At 34.8% G+C, this 17551-nt stretch overlaps 1 protein-coding gene across 3 annotated transcripts in view; it reads right to left on the bottom strand.

The window, feature by feature from the left end:
- Nucleotides 1–17551, bottom strand: part of LOC136858012 (BRISC and BRCA1-A complex member 2) — a 91691-nt gene that overhangs the window by 55158 nt on the left and 18982 nt on the right. For 2 of the 3 annotated variants that reach the window (XM_067137207.2, XM_067137209.2), the window contains exon 2: nt 1396–1709. In XM_067137207.2, coding sequence (XP_066993308.1) covers nt 1396–1709 — 314 coding nt within the window. The remainder of the gene's footprint in view (nt 1–1395; nt 1710–17551) is intronic. The other variant, XM_067137208.2, reaches the window with a different exon arrangement.

Here is a 17551-nt window from a genome sequence, read left to right as displayed (position 1 = left end):
CTTGATTCAAGAACTGTATGCTTTTTACAAAATGATATGGTTCATGTTTGTGGGTTACTGTAGTCACGTCCTAGTTCGTGAACCATGGGCAAAAGCTGAGTGGCCTAGTAAGTGGTCCTGAGAGTCGGGATACCAGTTGCTATGGAATGGGAGTGGGCATCTCAGACATGTTCAGAGTCGTGGCCCTCCTTGTGCTCAGGCGGCTAGGACTATAAAATTCACCGGTGGTCCATACCCCGTTAGAGGAGAGATCCTCACTTGGACTATGTGCAAGTAGGGCAGCATCCTGCTTCATGAATTTACCGAGCTCAGAACACCTTAAGCAAGCCTCGGACCTATGGGAGTAATGGAGTCCCACTCCCATTTGACAGGCGAGGGACTCATTGGAAACAACTTGGAGAACGAAATGGAATTCGATGGGGAGCTATCAATATTAATGGGGCTTATGGAAGAAAGAAGGTAGAACTGGCTGAGTCAGCAAAGAGGATGCATCTGGATTTGCTAGGAGTAAGCGATATTCGGGTAAGGGGAGATAAGGAGGAAGAGATAGGAGATTATAAAGTGTACTTGACAGGTGTTAGAAAGGGAAGGGCAGAGTCTGGGGTAGGGTTCTTTATCAGGAATACCATTGCACGCAACATAGTTTCGGTTAGGCACGTAAATGAGCGAATGATGTGGGTAGATTTGTCAGTGGAAGGAATTAGGACAAGAATTGTGTCCGTGTATTCACCATGTGAGGGTGCAGATGAGGATGAAGTTGACAAGTTTTATGAAGCATTGAGTGACATCGTGGTCAGGGTCAACAGCAAGGATAAAATAGTGCTAATGGGCGATTTCAACAGACATGAAAGTAGCAAGAATGATTGCTGGTACAAACAGGTGGGAACAATGGCAGGAGGGAACTCGGAATGAGAAGATAAAGGCTAATTTAGGAATGAACTCGATGGATGTAGCTGTACGCATAAACCGGCTTCGGTGGTGGGGTCATGTGAGGCGAATGGAGGAGGATAGGTTACCTAGGAGAATAATGGACTCTGCTATGGAGGGTAAGAGAAGTAGAGGGAGACCAAGACGACGAAGGTTAGACTCTGTTTCTAACGATTTAAAGATAAGAGGTATAGAACTAAAGGAGGCCACAACACTAGTTGCAAATCGAGGATTGTGGCGACGTTTAGTAAATCCTCAGAGGCTTGCAGACTGAACGCTGAAAGGCATAACAGTCTATAATGATAATGTATGTATGTATGTATGTATGTATGTATGTATGTATGTATGATAATGAATTTCAACACTATTATAAATATAGCCAATACAAAATCAAAATAAGGTAAGACTACTGCTACTATAACTAAAATTCAAGAATTGAAGAAAAGATTATAGATAGAAGTAAAATACCTGATGTTTCCTGTATAACGCAAGAAGCTCAGAGATGACATGCAGTAATGATTTTGGGTCTTCAGCATCCCACTTTGCTAGGCTTGGCACATTTTCTTCAAGTATATTGACCTCTGGATCAGACAAGAAAGATTCATCATGAAAACAAAAATCTGGAGGAAAGCTTGGTCTATAACTGTTAAATACTATTTCCCATGAAATAAGCTGTCCAGCAAATGGGATAGATAATTTAAATCGATCCCCATTTTCGGAGGTTTCAATAGTAGGTCTCCCAGTCTGTACATCAGCAATCCTCAAATTGCCCGCACCAATACCTGAAAAAAAAATTTTAAAAAATAAAAAAAGGTCAAAATGACTACCAACTCTTCTGTGAAAGCTCAAGCAAAACACAAGACCAAATATAATTTACAGACCATGTCAATTATTTCTTCAGCAAGACTTCCACACTAATCTACATTTTAAAATGTTGTGTGTTAAATAAATAAATAAATAAATAAATAAATAAATAAATAAATAAATAAATAAATAAATAAATAAATAAATAAATAAATAAATAAATAAATAAATAAATAAATAAATAAATAAATAAATAAATAAATAAATAAATAAATAAATAAATAAATAAATAAATAAATAAATAAATAAATAAATAAATAAATAAATAAATAAATAAATAAATAAATAAATAAATAAATAAATAAATAAATAAATAAATAAATAAATAAATAAATAAATAAATAAATAAATAAATAAATAAATAAATAAATAAATAAATAAATAAATAAATAAATAAATAAATAAATAAATAAATAAATAAATAAATAAATAAATAAATAAATAAATAAATAAATAAATAAATAAATAAATAAATAAATAAATAAATAAATAAATAAATAAATAAATAAATAAATAAATAAATAAATAAATAAATAAATAAATAAATAAATAAATAAATAAATAAATAAATAAATAAATAAATAAATAAATAAATAAATAAATAAATAAATAAATAAATAAATAAATAAATAAATAAATAAATAAATAAATAAATAAATAAATAAATAAATAAATAAATAAATAAATAAATAAATAAATAAATAAATAAATAAATAAATAAATAAATAAATAAATAAATAAATAAATAAATAAATAAATAAATAAATAAATAAATAAATAAATAAATAAATAAATAAATAAATAAATAAATAAATAAATAAATAAATAAATAAATAAATAAATAAATAAATAAATAAATAAATAAATAAATAAATAAATAAATAAATAAATAAATAAATAAATAAATAAATAAATAAATAAATAAATAAATAAATAAATAAATAAATAAATAAATAAATAAATAAATAAATAAATAAATAAATAAATAAATAAATAAATAAATAAATAAATAAATAAATAAATAAATAAATAAATAAATAAATAAATAAATAAATAAATAAATAAATAAATAAATAAATAAATAAATAAATAAATAAATAAATAAATAAATAAATAAATAAATAAATAAATAAATAAATAAATAAATAAATAAATAAATAAATAAATAAATAAATAAATAAATAAATAAATAAATAAATAAATAAATAAATAAATAAATAAATAAATAAATAAATAAATAAATAAATAAAATTAAACCTGAATACTGTGTGTAAAAGTTTCACTGGAGTATCCTGATCTTACTTCAAAAAGCTGTTTTCCACCATAATTTGGAATACTTTATAAGAAGTACAAGTACTAAATGTTTTGATCAATCCTTGTCGAAGTGCATACAGCAAATATAACAAGATAAAACATCCAAAAGAATTCAATCTGTAACACGTAAACATTCAAAAGATCTCAATCTCTAATATGTTTTAGCTACTGGTACACTTAAAAAGATTTCTGCAAGTGAGAAATGAAAAAAAACCTATCAGCTCTAAAACCTTACAAATGGCCAGCCAATAGTAGGTAGTAGTTTTGTATTCTTGTTTGTACGCAAGTATAAAGAATGGAAATCATATCTAGACAGATCAATATTTTCCTTCCCCTTCTAGTTTGATATTGTTGCAGGCAAGAATGAAAAATTTGCTTCAATGTACAAGAGATATTGCTTCCATGTTGAAGTCTTCAGCAGTTTTTTTTCACACATGAAATACATAAGCTTATGCTTACCGTCTTAACAACGTTCAATATGGCCTGTCAAGAATTTGTCACGAATTGAGATCCAGAGAAAATCTACTATTTGCTTTACGTCGCACCGACACAAATAGGTCTTATGGCGACGATGGGATAGGAAAGGCCTAGGCATGGGAAGGAAGTGGTCGTGGCCTTAATTAATGTACAGCCCCAGCATTTGCCTGGTGTGAAAATGGGAAACCATGGAAAACCATCTTCAGGGCTGCTGACAGTGGGGTTCAAACCCACTATCTCCCAGATGCAAGCTCATAGCTGCACGTCCCTAACTGCACGGCCAACTCACTCAGTTAAGGAAAAATCTGCTTAAGCAAATTCATTCTTCATAAAAGTGCCTGTAGATAAGTAATATGCAAGTAAAATGAATATTTTTAGTGTTTAAATAGAATGCTAAGTCCGCTATGGTCTTAAATAAAAATCAAGTACAGTTAAAGAAGAAATTGAGAAGAGAATGGAAAACAGCAAACAATGAAGAAGATAAGAAGAGGTACATTGAAACAAATGGAATGTGTACAAACCTGGTTACTGAAGAAAAGCTGGGAACTCTTCACGCAAGTGTAATAGACTGATATAACTTGAAAACAATAATCTTTAACCCATGGGTAATAATGCCAATATCAAACTCAAATTATTATTATTATTATTATTATTATTATTATTATTATTATTATTATTATTATTATTATTATTATTGTGACTTGTGAGATATGGCTATGAAGTGTTTACATCCATTTATTATTATTATTATTATTATTATTATTATTATTATTATTCTTTACGGATGATCATATTATTTGCGAGGTTATGTCATGAAGCATGCGCTGCATATATATTAATAAGTGTTTAGTTAATGTAGGAATCCGTAAGTAATAGTATATAATTTATTATTACCTGTATATATGATCCACTACAATATTGTGCAACACACAGTAATATCCAGAATGTACAACAAGAACTATGTAGTAGAACCTTCCTTACATTGTAACTATGCGATTGGACAATGTAGAATTCACAAGAAGATATGTTGTGACATATCCTTCTAGTAGCCTGGCCAGGCACATACATAAGGAGGCGGTCTTGATGGTGGGGTGGATTTATTGTTTAGTTGGAGTTGTTTTCGTGAGCTTGTGATGTGATCCCGATGACATGTTATTGTAACAATCAAATGTTTTTCAAGATGGCAGTCGCATTCTTCTTATTCTCCATAGTCGTGTTTTGTTTATGATGGCAGTTGATTTAGGTTATGTGTGTATAATGTGAAATAAGTTGTAAATAAGTGTATACAACTGACAGCATCTTGAGTGCTTCTTTGTGGATACATCACTCATCACAATCTGTATAAAAATCAGTCTGCAGTGATAAGAACTGAGGACTTTGAAATAGAAAGAAAGAAAGAAAGAAAGAAAGAAAGAAAGAAAGAAAGAATGCGTTTCCAGTATATGTCCCACAAACCGGAAATAAAGAAGATAGGCAGTAGTAATTCCTGTAAGATGAGGAGATATGTATTTAAGGCATGATAATGCAGTATTGGGAAGTTACAGTAAAGGATGAGAAAAGATCCTGGAATACTACAGATAGGGAACGACGAATCAAGGAGGAGCCGCACCAATTGATTTCTAAACGAAAAACTAACTGATCACAATGAACACATGGTTCAGGAAGATTACCAGGTATGAAAGGGGAGAGAGGTGAGAAATAAAACCTTGAGCGACTACATTTGACTGAAAAGTTAAATTGTAATAAACTGATGATATTACAAGCCAAACCTGCAAAAGCTTTTGGTGGTTTTCACAAAACAGTGCAAAGATGAAAGCAGATGAAGATGTACAATTATGGAACAGGCAGGGAGGGAGAATAAGAGGATGAAAATTAAAATATGAACAGGCATGGAAAGTTTGTGAATGATCAAACTAATACAAAATATAGAGATAAAGAATGCTGAAGAGAAATAGAAGAATTTTTAAAATGTACTAGCCACCAGTTCAGAAAGACCATAGAGATAGAGTAAACATTCCAGAAGGGAATACAATACAATGGATTTATTTTGTCTGGCAAGATTAAGGCCATTCATTAGGCCCTCCCTTCCATCTAACCTGAAAATACAGTATCTACATGTGCAAAATTAAAATACATAGACTTACAATTGAAATATCTTGCAACTACTAAACAATACAATACTATGATAAGGAGCAAAAATAAAAAATAGGAAAAAATAGGAAAATGATTATGATGATTATTTACATAATTATGACATGATTACCTAATTTCTATTAACCTTGATAATAACAGTGGTATATAAAGTCTATAGTTTGAGGAAGGCTAAATTTACAATATTTCCATAACATACGAATAACAATTTAGGACTTCATCTATTACTTAGTAGGTATCGGTGACAAAGTTGCCTAAAACTAGCATGTGAGGTTCCTCTGACAGAGACGGGTAATGTATTCCATTGTCGTGCCGAAGAAATAACAAATGAGTTTCTGTATCGTGTGGTGCGGTGAGGTGGAATAGATAAGAGTGTATCAGATTTTGACTGTGTTCTGAAACTGTGACTGGATGAGAGGTGGTGAAATTGACTGTACAAACAGGAAGATGAGCATGAGGAGAGTATCTGATGAAGGCATAAAGCATGAAGATTACGGCGCTGTTTGAGTTTTAGCCAACTGACTTCACCGCAGGCAGGTGTAACATGGTCAAAGTAACGTAGGTCACATATAAAGCGAACAAAGGTGTTTTGCACGCACTGTAGTTTGTCATTAAGAGTAGCAATTGGGTTGTTGTACATGGCATCACAGAAGATAAAATGAGGTAATACCAGAGAGCAAATGAGGCGTTCTTTTAATACTCGAGAAAATATGTTGCGGAATCTTCTAAGCGAGTTAAGTGTTGCAAATACTTTCCTGGATGTGCTGGTAACCTGCTGCTTCCAAGAAAGATGTTCATCTATCATAACACTGAAATCTTTGCCAGATTAACTGAAATCAATGGTTGAATTTTGTAGGTAGAGTTTTGGTAAAGTGAAGTTGCTTATGGTTTTTGAACAAAGCCGAGGATGTGAAATTATTATAGCTTGAGATTTTATGTTATTTAATATAAGTCCATGCATGTCAGTCCAGTTACAGATTTCTTGCAAGCCTCTATTGAAATTTTTAATTTCATTGGTTAGTCTTTCCGGTTCACAGTGCAAGTACAGTAGAGTCTCAATTATCCGACCTAAATGGGACCTGGAGTATGTCGAATCACCGAAAATGTCGGATAATACAGAATAACTTTGAAAATGAACTAAAACAAACAGGAAGGCTATACTGTATTATTAAAAGAAAGACATGTTTTACGGTACTCTATTTATTGAATTATCAATTCAATTGTACAGTACATGCAGTATTGAACGAAAACATTCCAAATGTCTTACGAAAAGAAACTTTTCAACAATGTCTGCTTGCCTGCTCATTCACGTTTCCTTGTTGCGAGATCCCGCCATTGACAAAAAATCAACACGTCCATTGCGCTTGCTTCCGGCTGTTGCTCAATGTAGGTTAATGCCATTTCCAATGCACTTAATCCTTCAATCTGAGTCATCCTTTTCTCCTTTTGTTCTGCAATGCCTCCTTCTTCTTCATCATCCTCATTTTCATTAACATTCACAAAATCAATAATATCAGGGTCAGTTAGTTCAAATGGCTGATATTGTGCACACACTTACACCTTGAGTCGTAGCATCCTCACAGCCAGGAATGTAGTTCAGTAAGGGAACAACGTTTTCCATGTCTTCTTGTCCCACCTCCTCTCCATGTTCAACCTCACTCAACAATACGTTCCAAGACTTTAGTAATGTCGTCATTTCAACTTCTTCCCAAGACTGGGCTATCCAGTATGCCACATTTCTCATGTTGATTCGTTTTAACTTTTCTATCATATCGTTGCCATTGTCCATTTCCTTTACCAGGGGTAAAAGGAGTTTCTGCCAATATTTCCTCTTCTATGTTTCCAGCACACCTTGGTCCATTGGCTGGCATAATGACGTCACGTTAGGAAGGAGGAACATAGCTCTGATGTCACCACTTCTAAGTTGCTCTTCATATGGGTGTGATAGAGTGTTGTCTAGTAGAAGAAGAGCTTTTCTAGGGAGATTGTTTGAAGCCAGAAATTTTTCTATATCTGGAACAAACTGTGTAAAAATCCAGCCTTTAAAGATGTCAGCAGTCATCCAGGCAGCCTTCTGATTCGTGTAATGGATTGGAAGAGCATTAACAGAAATGTTTTTAAATGCCTTAGGATGTTTGCTTTACCGATTACAAACAATTTTGCTTGAAGTTTCCAGTAACATTTTCTTTATTACGCTTGTAGCCAGGTGCGGACATCTAGGCTTGGGCTGCAAAAGTTTTTGAGGGCAGCATCTTGAAATTTAGCCCAGTCTCATCACAATTAAAAATCTGACCACTGGTTAATCCTTCGGCAAGAATTGTTTCTTGAAATTCATTTTTTTTAAATTCAGAACCTTATCGGATTTAGCTGACAGTTTTTCTTCACAGATATTAAGCTGCCTAATACCGTACCGTTTTTCCACCAAACAAGCCACCCAGCACTGGCATATAATTAGTGTCCCCTTCATTAAACTCCTTCTGGAAATACACCACCTTTCCTTGAAGAATGGGGCCAGATATTGGCATCCCCTTTTCCCCGTTTTGAGTGAACGAAAGAAATAGTGCTTCACGTTATTTTTCGTACTCACATTTTTCATTGTTTATCTCATTTTCAGTACATCCCTTGTTGCTCTGGTAGAGCATCACTTTTCAATTTCTTCCTCTTTTTTTTCCCCAGTCTCTTACTGTAACACAGCCAATACCATAATCTGAAGCAACTTTTTGAAGAGTTTCCCCTTTGTCCAGTCTCTTTAACGCACTCAACTTGTCTTCCATAGAGACAGTCACTTTCTTCCGTTTACTCACCATACTCACAGAGGATATGAAAACTATAACAACTGCACCCAACCAATACTACACTGAACAATGGCTGAAGACTCGCTGCACCTGTCCTTGAGAAGAAACCGGTCCTACCACCATCAGTCAGGCCAGTGCTTGTCCCACGGTCGCACCCTCCACACCGGGTGTCCCTGAATTTAGTCTCTACCAAAAGTTCAAATCAAGTCTACCAGTTACAAGATATTAGAATCATTCCGTATTGACGGTTTTCACTTTACAATGGCGAAAAATGAGGGTATCCTCCTATTCAATACATCATATATTCCGTCATTAGACGGAGCAAACAAATTCAGACATGTTTCGGCTCGCTTGAGCCATCTTCAGTGAAAAAAATTAGGGGGTTGGAATAATTTACATAATATAAGTTGAAAAAATGCTAAAAAACATAATGAAAGAGTAAACAAAAAACAAAAGAGAGCTTAGACGGAAAACAAAATTAGCACAAATATACACTATTTACATCAATATGCAGGGCAAAAAACTATGAGGTCCACAACCTCACCATGCGCTACTACCATTTGTTTCCATCTGCATAATTTGTTTTCTCATTCCCTTGTTTCTTAGGTTAATGCAGTTTTTAGTATCAATTATTATTTCAAATTAACACCTGCTGAATTTTGTCGCAGTAAGTTTTTTGCCCTGCATATTGATGTAAATAGTGTATATTTGTGCTAATTTTGTTTTCCGTCTAAGCTCTCTTTTGTTTTTTTGTTTACTCTTTCATTATGTTTTTTAGCATTTTTTCAACTTATATTATGTAAATTATTCCAACCCCCTAATTTTTTTCACTGAAGATGGTTCAAGCGAGCCGAAACATGTCTGAATTTGTTTGCTCCGTCTAATGACGGAATATATGATGTATTGAATAGGAGGATACCCTCATTTTTTGCCATTGTAAAGTGAAGTCTACCAGTGTCGGATAACACGGAATGTCGGATAAGCGAAGGTCGGTTGAGCGAGACTCTACTGTATAGTAGCATATTGTCAGTGTACATGTGGTGTCTGCAGCTGTTTACCGACGACGTAATATAATTGATATAGACAGAAAATAGAAGCGGTCCTAGGACAGACCCCTGTGGAACACCAACATCTGCAGATTGCCAGGATGAATATTCATTATTATTATTATTATTATTATTATTATTTCTTACACACTGCAGACAACTGCGGAGGTATGAATTCATCCACTGAAGACTGTTTGTCGAGAACTGGAGTTTAAATAGTTTGGAAAGTAGTATGTTTATGTCAACTGAGTCGAAAGCTTGAGAGAAGTCAAGAAGGGTTAGGATGGTAACTTGTCTTTTGTCCATCGCATTGCGAATGTCATCTGTAACCTTAAATAATGCAGTACTAGTGCTGTGGTTACGTTGAAAACCAGACTGGTGTTCATCAAGAATATTGTGTGTTTGCAAGTAGTTGAAGACTTGCTGGTGTACAATGAATTCTAGGGCTTTTGAAAGGACCGATAATATGTTCACTGGTCTATAGTCGGTTAAGTCTTCAGGCGGTGATTTTTTGGCGAGCAGGACGGCAACGGAAACTTTCCATAAGGAGGGATACACACCAGTCATTAGTGAATGGTTAAATATGTGAGTTATAGTAGGTAAAATTATGTCAATTATTGTCTTAAGTTCTATGCTGTCTATTCCTTTAGACTTTGATTTTATTCTAAATATGGCTTGTTTAACTTGCGAGGGTGTCACATGTGAAAAGTAGAATTTTTCTCTGTCAGATGCAGGGGGGTTGTAATTGCTGTATAGTGTTCTATGTTTCCTTTCCCTTTCAATGGTATGTCTGGGAGTTGTAAAATACGTATTGAGGGAGTCTAGGGATATGTCAATAGGATGATCATCTCTTTGTTTACCTATTCCCATGTGTCTTAGTTCTTTCCAAGCCATACAGAAGGAGACAAAATAAAAATAAAGTACAGTTAAAAAAGAAATTTAGAAGAGAATGGAAAACAGCAAACAATGAAGAAGGTAAGAAGTAGGCTACACTGAAGAAAATGAAATGTGTACAAAACTGGTTACTGATGAACAGCTGGGAACTCTTCACAATCTGTATAAAAATCAGTCCGCAGTGGTAAGAACTGGGGGCTTTGAAAACGAAGCAGTAATCTAGAAAGGAGTGTGGCAAGGTTGCAGTTTGTCCCCTCCCCCTCCTTTTCAATGTTTATATAGAACAGGCAGTAAACGAAATCAAAGAGGATTTTGGGAAGGAAATCAGAGTCCAAGGAGAGAAAATCAAAACCCTGAGATTTGCTGAGGATATTGTTATTTTATCTGAGACTACAGAAGATCTGGATAAGTTTTTGAATGGTATGAACAGAGTCTTGGGTAAGGAGTACAAGATGAAAATAAATAAGTCCAAAACAAAATTAATGGAGTGCAGTCAAATGAAGTGAGATGATGCAGGAAAATATTAGATTAGGAAATGAAGTCTTAAAGGATGTAATGTAGATGAATATTGTTACTTCGGTAGTAAACTAACGATGGCAGAAGTAAGAAGGACATAAAATGCAGACTAGCACAAGCAAAGAAGACCTTTCTTAAGAAAAGAAAAAAGTTATTTGTTCACTTCGAACATTGATATAGAAATTAGAAAGATGTTTCTGAAGACTTTTCTCTCGAATATGGCATTGTATGGAAGTGAAACATGCATGATAACTAGCTCAGAAAGAAAGAGGTTAGAAGGTTTTGAAATGTGGTGCTGAAGAATGTTGAAGGTGAGATGAATACATCGAATCACTAATGAAGAGACACTGAATCGAACTGGTGAGAGGAGATCGATTTGGCTAAATTTGACCAGAAGAGATAAAATGATAGGACACATCTTAAGACACCCAGAACTTGTGCAGATGGTTTTTGATGGTAGTGCAGGTGGTAAGGACGGCAGGGATAGACCAAGGTATGAATATGACAAGCAGATTAGAGCAGATGTAGGATGCAGAAGTTACGTAGAAATGAAAGGGTTAGCAGAAGAGAGGGTGGCGTGGAAGCTGCATCGAATCAGTCTATGGATTGATTACTCAAACAACATTATTATTATCTGAATAATGGAAAGAAACTTATATGAAATGATAAAAAACACACAAAGAGTAAAAGTATTATCACTAGATTTATAAAGAATAAATATGGAATAATATTAATGATTAACACAAGCAGATGTTGAGGATTACTCCTATTTCCATGACTTGTTAAATGTAAGAGCATACAGTAATGAAACAAAGGATGATATCCAATCAACTGAAGAAACTGACACAAAGATTACTATGGCAGGTTAAGAAACGAATGGTGGGAACACTGTGGGAATAGATGAAATGCGAAAAGAAACTAGATGTTTGGGATTACAGTGGATCTGAAAACTGATTAAGAGAGTATGGAAAAAGACACAGGTCCCAAAAGATAGGCAAAAGGGAATACTACATTTCTTTTCAAGAAAGGATTTTTTTTTTTTTTTGTTAGTGGTTTAACAACTCACTAACACAAAGGTTTTCAGCAACCCAAGGATGGGAAAAGGGCTAAGATTGGCAAGGCAGCGGCCATAGCTTTAATTAAGGTAGAGCCCCAGCATTTGCTTGGTGTGAAAATGGGGAAACCATGGAAAATCATCTTCTGGGCTGCCGACGGTGGGATGTGAACCCACCAATGCAAGTTCACAGCTATGCGCCCCAACAACGTGGCCAACTCGCTTGGTACGAAAGGAAATATGTAAAAGAAGAAGAATCACCATTATATCCCACATTCATAAGAAAAAAGGTGTACATGCAATTGTAAAGAGCAGCAGTTCGATTTCAGAAATGGAAGATTAACAGTGGAGCATATTTCATACGAGACAAAATGTTCTGTTTAGTGGAAGTCACTTCTCTTTAGCTTTGACTTAATCTATAATGGTTAGGGTGTTTAAGAATAAAATAATTTACGTTCTTCTCCTCCTCAACCCTAAGCGTTTCCTTTTGTTTGTCAACAGCTTCAAGTGGCAATAAGTGTGCTTGCCTTTAATGCTGTCTACATCATCCTTTGCTCCCCCTGGCTTCCAGTATCCATTCAAACAGAGTAGTGTACCAGTCAGAATGATAAAGCAAGCTATTTCTTCTTCTGTTTAAGGTTTCAACCAAGGTTCAATCAAGAGCTGGACTCCACAGTCAGAGAACACGGGTGATGCAAGCAGGCCAAAATATCAGACTATTCAACTTCAGTAATGCTTATGTATATCAACCCATGTTGGAACACAACAATTAAGCCAACGTTATACAGATACCAGTTATAACACATCAAAGGACAACAAAAACATTGAAACAGAAAGACCTCCAACCCAAGATTGTTTTAATAATCAACATTTCACAGTTTTTAACTTTCTTCATGCTTTTAAAAATCTTTTCCACTAACATTTCATTTTGTGTGTTCTTATGTATTTTAATTTATACATGCCTTACTGAGGATGACCCAATGCCGAGTCAAAACATGTCTATTTATGTGTGAAGTTTTGCCTTAATTGGATGTAAAATATATAGTACTGACTAGGAGGATTAAAACAGTTTTGTACAATTTTGTAAGAAATTTCAACCAAGGTGCATGTCTCATTTGCTCTTTTGAGAATTTTTTCGTTTATGAATCCATCAGTCCAAGGTACTTTTAAATAGTCGACACCAGCATCACATCTCAAAGGCGTTCAATTTCAGCACTTCCACTTTTCGTAGGGTCTAGGTTTCTGACCCATAGCTTACAACACCCCATACAAAACTTTTCACGAAGTGCTTTCTTAACTCCATGCCGATGGTCTTAGATGTTAGCAGACACTTCCTTTTTGAGAAAGCTCTCTTTGCTTGTACAATCCCAGCATTTACTTCTCTCATACATTTTCCATCAGATGTGATCAGACTTCCTAAATATCTGAATTCCTTGATCTAGTTTTTCTCCATCCATCAACACATTGGCAATTTGGTCATTATCCCTTGTAAGGTCATTATCTTGGTCTTCTTTTTGTTTATTCTCATGCTGCACCTCTCTTTTAACAATTCGTTCATTAGATTTAGAGCCTTTTCCATATCTTTCTCATTTTCAGTTACCAGTGCTATATCATCTGCAAATCATATGGTCCTGTATAATTTGCCATTAATATGTATGCTATGATTGATGGTAGCTATACACCTATCTGAAATTGCACTTAGACTTTACCGGTGTCTCGTTCTCTACTACTGGATATTAATGTGGGGTGGGGTCCGTGCTTTGCATTTATGACTGCTTTCACTATGCTGGGGACACTTTCAATGAGGTGTCAATGTCTGTGGAGGAATGGCAGCCCATTTTTCCTCAAGAGCCGATATCAGAGAAGGTAGTAGTGTCCGATGCTGGGGTCTGAAGTGAAGTCGATCCTCTAACTCATCCCAAAGGTGTTCCTTCTTTATGATCAGGTCGGGACTTTGGGCAGGCCAGTATGTTTCAGGAATGTTACTGTCCACAAATCATTACTCACAGATGCAGCTTTATGACAGGATACCTTGTCATACTGATACAATCATTGTCTCCGAGCTGGTCCTCTACTGTACGCTATACACAACGGTTTAAAAAGGTGTGTTCATATCTTTCCATATTTAGAGTTTTCTTAAGCGCAATTAAGAGGACCAGACCCTACCCACAAAAAAATCCCATACCAATACACCACCTCCTCCATACTTCATTGCTAGCACTACACATGATTGCAGGTAATGTTCTACAGACATTCAACAAACCCAAACCCTTCCATCGGATTGCCAGAGGGTATAGCAAGATTCATCACTCCAAATCACTCGTTTCTAGTCATCCACTGTCCAGTGGCGTCGCTCTTTATACCACCTCAAGTGTCGCTTAGCATTAACTACAAAAATGTTTGCTCAAACATTGTACCCCATTCTTTTTAACTCCCGATGCACAGTCATTGTGCTGGCTGGACTGCTGGTAGCACTTTGGAACTCACAAGTGATTTCTTCCGCTGATTTCTTGTGATTTTTTACAACCACCCTCCACAATGCTTGATCGTCCCTATGCATCATTAAATGAGGTCTGCCTGGTCTTGGTTTAGCTGTGGTTGATTCACATTTCCTTTTCACAATCACATCACCAAGAGTCGACTTGGGCAGCTCTGGAAGGGTTGAAATGTCCCTGATAGATTTGTTACTCAGGTGATATCCAACGAATAGTTCACGTTCAAGTCACTGAGCTCTCCTGACTGACCCATTCCGCCGTGACTGCTTCTCTACTGACAATGCATACTCCCCACCTCCTTTTATACTGGCGGGTCCACCTCTCGTGACATCTAGGGTTAAATTCCGCACTACATAGAGATGTTACAAGTTATACATCTCATCGCTGGGTCCGTATTGAGCAACGTATACCTTTCTAAATAAAATTTTTTTGAGAGTCCACCTTTTCTATATGTTTTCATTGATTTACATAAAAAAATTACATTATTATGTCTTAAGCAGGACATATTGGCCTATTTATTTAGGTATCTTCAGCTGCTGTTCCTACACTCTAAGATCAAAATATTCAGGGTCCTGGGCATTTGTTTACTGATAAAATACTAAAAATTGTCAAGCTAACATGGATTCTTTGTTAACTAAAATATGTTTTTGTGTAAATATGTGGTCTGTAGAAACATCCGGCTGCTTTTAATTATTTTGACTGGTGAAATGTGCTATATATTTTTTTAAAAATAGATTACATACAATTATTCTGTTAAAAAAAAAGTGAGTCTACACTTGAACATTTTTTAAAAACCTAACTGTTATGCTTTATAACTTGTGAATGACATTAGTTAGTCTGAATTATTCAGTCTTTAATATCCAATGAGCGTGTTCTCCTGGTTGGTTGGGTTATTTGATCTTGAATGTCCGATTTTCGTGCTCTCACTGGAATGTTTGCGTACTTTCAACTTAGGACTTAAATTTTGTTGGCGTATTTGTAAGATGTTATATGATCCATTGGCTGAATGTTACTTGTGGTGCCTAAAATTATAAACACTATGTAGGTTCGAAGAGGGGACTTCTCAAAGTTGTTATAACAAAGTGTTGTAGTGTTGCTTCAATTTAGTGGTTGATGTTAGTTGATTGAGAGTCTATAACGAAAAAAATGTGTTTTAGTTGTGAAGTTTGTGTGTACTGAAGTATAAAATGGGGAAGTAAAGCTAATTCTTACTCACCCCCTCGCCTCTCTTGCGGCTGGCTTGCTCTAGCGACACCTTCTGTTCAACTGACTATGGCTAACTCTGTGCGCCTCGTGTTGTATGTGTGTGTGTTACGCGGAGGGGTATGGGTTGGGGAGGGGTGGGCGGATGAGGTACTGGCTGTTCTTAGAAGAGGGTTATTTTCTGTGGCGATTTATTAGTTTTGAAAGATGCTTTCTTTTATTTTTTTAATAATTGTGGGATTTGATCGTATAAAGGAGTTTTAGTCTCTATGATGTCATTTAAATGATAGTTTCTACTAAAAAACTGGTCTATAAAAATGTAGGTGTTTTAGTATTCATTCATTAATTTTCCTTTTTTTTAATACTCTTTATTCCTAGGCATTTCCTATCGCATCGTCGCCATAAGACCTATCTGTGTCGGAGCGACGTAAAACAAATAGCAAGAGAAAAAACTCTTTAGAATGGTTAAATCTTGTTCTATGGTCATGTATGTATGTCCAGTTTCTTTCATATGTATGCTCATGACTGAGAATTTATGTTGTTTGTTTGCATTATAGTGTTCTAAATATCTCATTGAGAAACTTCGTCCTGTCTGTCCTATGTATGTGGCGAAACATTGAATACATGTGTGTTTGTAAATCCTGAAACCTGAGTATTGGTCTTTGTAAGAGTTAACGCTATTGTGATTTAGGAACATGCTTTGGTTGGTGTTTTGAACAAAATTTTGAAGTCAAGTTTTTTGAATGGGTTCGAAACTTGATGTATGTTGGGATTATTGTAAGTTAATGTGGCAAAGTTGAACTTTTTTATTTTTCCAAAATTAATTTTGACATTTGTCTATTTCTGATTTTTCTCGTTATTTGGTTAACCATTTCTGCATTAAACCCGCTGAACATGGCTATGCTCCTAATCTATATATTTTTAAAAAATTATGAAAACTAAAGTCAGTCAGTCCGACCATTCTATCCGGTCGATTTCCTTCATTTTGTTTTTAAACTGAAAGGTATTCATGCACAGATTTGTCATCAGGTACTATAAATCACTTAACTTCTGCCTTCCTCAAATTATTTGTTTTTTCAATTTTTTGTCTCTTTAAAGCAATCTAATTGAGGTACGGAGTTCGTTTTGGCCTAAGAACACTCAGTGGATCAAGCTCTTTCATTTCAGCTCTTAACTATTAAAATTGGTTGATTCTGAGGAAAGTTATGAGTGCACATTCAATTTGACATCTCATTTCTTCAACATTTTTTCTCATTGAAGCAATCATATCTTTTGTTCTAATTAAGGTACGCAGTTTGTTTTGGTCCAAAAACACTCAGCAGATTAAGCGCTTTCTTTTGAGGTAATAACTACTTAAATTGGTAAATTCTGAGAAAAGTTATGAGTACATTTGTCTCCATGACGAAGATCTCTGAAGGACTTTTTAACAGTTTGGCACGTAGTGTTATTCCAAGGAACGTTTAATTCAGTTTCTTTGTGTGATGTATTTTCAAGTGTTTTGTTGACATAATATTACATTCTATTACCACAGCAGATCATGTGCTTTATTTCATTAACTCGAAATTTTGCAAATACATCTGTGAGGATAGTAACGAACAACACCATACTTTGTACATTGCGTGCGGAGCCAGCGGGAAACTGCTAGTATGTTATAATTCCTTGTTGAGGTCTTTAGGTGTAAGGGGTATTTTAAAAGCTCTACGTATTAAACTATGTACGCTGCCTGTTTTTGAGTGTTGGGATGTAATGAGTTGCTCTTGATTATGTTTGGTGAAAAGATTGGCTTCCTATACATTTGATATTCGAATCTATCAT

The sequence above is a fragment of the Anabrus simplex genome, chromosome 1, assembly GCF_040414725.1.
Source record: "Anabrus simplex isolate iqAnaSimp1 chromosome 1, ASM4041472v1, whole genome shotgun sequence".
NCBI lineage: Eukaryota > Metazoa > Arthropoda > Insecta > Orthoptera > Tettigoniidae > Anabrus > Anabrus simplex.
This window is presented reverse-complemented; position numbering and strand designations above follow the sequence as displayed.